This window comes from Cricetulus griseus, chromosome 3, assembly GCF_003668045.3.
Source record: "Cricetulus griseus strain 17A/GY chromosome 3, alternate assembly CriGri-PICRH-1.0, whole genome shotgun sequence".
In the NCBI taxonomy this organism is placed as follows: Eukaryota; Metazoa; Chordata; class Mammalia; order Rodentia; family Cricetidae; genus Cricetulus; species Cricetulus griseus.
This window is the reverse complement of record NC_048596.1, coordinates 270369446-270373243: the sequence shown is the minus strand read 5'-3', so window position 1 is coordinate 270373243 and position 3798 is coordinate 270369446. Positions and strand designations below refer to the sequence as shown.

Genomic DNA, 3798 nt, shown 5'->3' with positions numbered 1-3798 from the left:
AATCATCAGATAATTTGGCTTTCAGATGTGTTTAAGCTTATGCACGGGACACAGGAATGTGAGGGTAGGACACACACATCTGAGCTTCTCTTGGGGAGGCTTTTGAGAATACAGAGCTCTTAAGTTACTAATAACTTTTCACTACTGTGAGCTGGAACACCAGTGCCAGAGGACTGGGCAGGACATGTCACCCTTAGCACAGGGTGACCTTGAACCCGGCACAGCAGTGGAGGCAAGTTTGGAGAAACAGTTACATAGCAGTGTGGAGGACTGATACTTCATGCGGGTTCCATCTGGGGAAACCTGGTGTACACATACTACGCAACACAGACACAGACAAACACATACACGAGCACCCATGAAAATATGAATCTATGAAAAATAAATGTAGTGTGAAAATAACAAAACGTCATCCCAAGGTGCACTGTGCATAGCACATCACCACCTGCCTCTCCCTGGACCAGGGAGAGCGGCATCCAAAGGCAGTGGATGATGTCAGCAGCTTGGTACATTCAGAAAGATGGAGCCTGCGACAGGCAGGGCACATCCACGCCCAGGCTGAAATGTGTTGGTGATTCCTCGGGTCCCCTCCTCAGGAGACGCCCACGCTGTGGCCGCGTCAAGCAGACCTCCAAAGCCAAGGTCTCTAAGAGCCCACATGGAAGTAATGCATGCAATAAATAAGCGTGACTGAAGAGCTGGCCCTCTGGAGACGGTCACTTGCAGAGGACTCCATTTTGAAGCTGTCTGTTTCTGTCAGAGATGCAGGTAGCAGTGGTCACATGGGGCAGGTCTTCCTTGACCTTTGGGGAATGGCTGCTGTTGTTACTGGAGCTTGATTTACTTCTGCTTGGGTCAAGAGCAGGCTGCATGGGTGAGGCCTGGGTCCCCTTGCCCCTGACTAGACAGCTACACACCAGCCGGAAGAAGGCACGCCTCATCTCTTTGCTGGCCAGGGTGTAGATGACAGGGTTCATGGCAGAGTTGAGGACAGCCAGCATGATGAACCACTGACTCTTGAACAGGATGGGGCACTCCTTCACCCTGCAGGCCACATCAATGAGGAAGAGGATGAAAAGGGGGGACCAGCAGGCGATGAACACACTCACTACTATCACGACAGTCCGCAGCAGGGCCATGGATCTCTCCGAGTTGTGGTTGGCCACCCTTCGGCTGCTGGACTTGACCAGGAAGTAGATGCGTGCATACAGGATGACGATGGTCACTAGAATGGCTGTGAAGATGCTGATGAGGAAGGCAATGTACTTCTTGGAGTAGAGGGGCAAGATGGTAGAGCAATCGGGAAAGTTCTCCAGGCAGTTCCAGCCCAGGATGGGCAGGGCGCCCAGCGAGAAGGCAATCAGCCAGCACATCCCAATCAGAAGGAACACCCGGTGCTTCTTGTTGGCATCGTAGGGCCTCATCTTGATCATGGTCAGGTGCCGCTCAATGGCAATGGCTAACAAGCTGCAGGTGGACGCGCCGAGGGCCACGAACATACTGCCCTCCCGCAGGAACCACACTGTCGGAGACAGGCTGAACGTCTTCCTGCCGGACATCAGAATGTTGACCTTGTAGGCTATGCCGGACAGCAGGTCACAGAGAGCCAAGTTGCCAATGAAAAAGTACATGCGGTTGTGAAATTTATTGTTTTTCCAGATGGCAATCAGAACCATCAGGTTCTCCAAGACGATGAAGCTACAGGTGACCAAGAAGAGGATGGTGGTGATAGGGGTGCTATCATCAGGAGGGTCCTGCCTGCCTTTCAGCTTCCCCACGTAATCGTAATGTTTGCGGAGAGTATCATTTCCTAAGATGGGCTGGTGGGCCTGCGCATGCGTTGCCATGACGGCCTAAAGACAAATGGTCACCTCAGCAGTCCACCAGAGGGCGCTCCAGGAACGTTCATTTCAGGGAACAATTGGGCCGGTGGTGGTGGATTCCGGAAGGCGTGCAGGCCTGGATCCAGCAAGAGTGTAGAAAATAGGATCTGTAAGGAGATGAAAGAAGGAACCTTGGATCAAGTGATCTCCGTGAACCGACCCTCAGTGTGGAAAACGCTAACACGTTTGGAAGGCTGGTGTTCAGGAAGGGTTGGGACGCAGGCCATGTGTGTAAGATAGAGAGCAGGGAAAGCTGTTAGGGTCCTGGAGCTGTCACAGAAGAAAACCTCAGTGTGCGAATCTGAGAACCACGAAACTAAGGAAGAAGATGCGAGTGAGCTTCTACTTGGAAACCTCCAGGCACCAGGAAATACTGAGTTAGTTCTCACCCACCTTGTGGGAGCTGGTAAACCACTATTCCCAGCTGCAGAGAGAATCAGATTTTCTCAGGATGAGAAAAAGGGAGGGGAGGAGGGAGAGAGGAAGAAAGGACAGAGGGGACGATGGGGTGGGGGAGGAGAGGTGGAGAAAATCAGCACAGAGTAGGGGGAATGGTGGCTGAGGAGTTCTGAGTCCTCCCGGGTGAGCTTTGGGGTGACCCGATGGAAAGCACCCCATACTTCCTTGGACCAAGTCCCTTGAGGTCTGGATGGGCCTTTGGCCCACCTGGCAGACAGCCTTATGGCCTGACCACACAGGCAGGGCAGGAAGAACAGCCCGAGGCTGAGCAAGAACCCTGCGGCCACTGCACCCAGCAGAGCCCGGGGAGGAAGGACTGCGAACCATCCTGGAACCAGCTGCCCCTGAGGTTAAAGGAAGAAGGGGAGAGAGGGAAATGCCATGAACTTTGAGTGTGGCTTGAAATGCTGAGGTCTGAGCTGGGAGTATTAATTAACATATTCACAGTGCCTGAGGCAGGCAGCTCAATCCTGCAAGTCCCTTTCTGCTCTTAGCCCTCCTGGTGGTAGTGGTGGTGATGGCGATGGACCTCCTCCTTCTTCTGTTTTGTCAGAGGGTGTCATGTAACCTAGCCCCACCTAGAAGTTGCTGTGATGACCTTGAACTTCTGACTCTCCAGCCTCTGCTTCCCAAGGGCTGAGATGACAAGCTGGAGCCGCCATACTTGGTCTTATGCAGTGCTGGGGATTGAACCCAGAGCCTCTTGACTACTAACTAAACACTCACCCCAGCCTACCTCTCCAAGATTTTTATTTAAGCCTTGTCTGTCTGTCTGTCTGTCTGTCTGTCTGTCTGTCACATTCTATTCATCTTATGGCTTCTTCTAGGGTCAGGGCAGCCCCTATGACCTTTCCTCAAGGCTGCTGCCACTTGAAGAAGGACATTGCAAGCTCTCATTTAAAGACTAGAAATTATAAGCAGCGACAGTTTTCTGAGGGGCAAAGATCTACCTGACAAAAGCAGCTTAGGAAAAGAAGGGCTTATTTGGCTCACAGAAGTTCGTTTCCATGCTGATTCCAAATGTCACCGAGTCGATAGTCAAGATTAGAAGACGGGAAATGTCATCGTCATGACCAGTGTCCAGCCTCATGTCCTGTGGGGGCTGTCCCCTGTCACAGCAGCTGTCACAGTTCCTCCAGATGCTGGGGGACGTCTCCCACACTATGCTCTGTCCCCATCACATGACTGACTGTGCCATCCACAAGGCCACAATGTTCAGGTTTGTCTCAAAATGTCCCTGGGCTACCTGCTCTGCCATCAAGGGGCTTCTGTCCCAGGAATGGACACACAGTCTGAAGCCTGGATTACAGCGCAGGTGTAAACTGATATTCAGCTCCAAGAGAGTAAGTAAACTCAGAGTGTACACGGGCACACATGTGTGGAAGCCAGGGGTTCATTTGGGGTGTTGTCCTCAGATGCTGCCTACTTTGTTTGTTTGTTTGTTTGTTTGTTTTGA

General features: G+C 52.1%; 1 protein-coding gene across 1 annotated transcript; it reads right to left on the bottom strand.

Annotated features, from left to right (window-relative positions):
• Positions 1 to 691: 691 nt before the first annotated feature.
• On the bottom strand, positions 692 to 1899 carry S1pr3 (sphingosine-1-phosphate receptor 3). Its single transcript, XM_035441539.1, has one exon. The coding sequence runs from the start codon at positions 1845 to 1847 to the stop codon at positions 717 to 719; it is 1131 nt and encodes a 376-aa protein (XP_035297430.1). The 5' UTR covers positions 1848 to 1899; the 3' UTR covers positions 692 to 716.
• Positions 1900 to 3798: the final 1899 nt, after the last annotated feature.

What these genes read in the sequence shown, in the direction of transcription:
- S1pr3 (XM_035441539.1), bottom strand. Translation starts at nt 1,847, where the DNA reads ATGGCAACGCATGCGCAGGCCCACCAGCCCATCTTAGGAAATGATACT.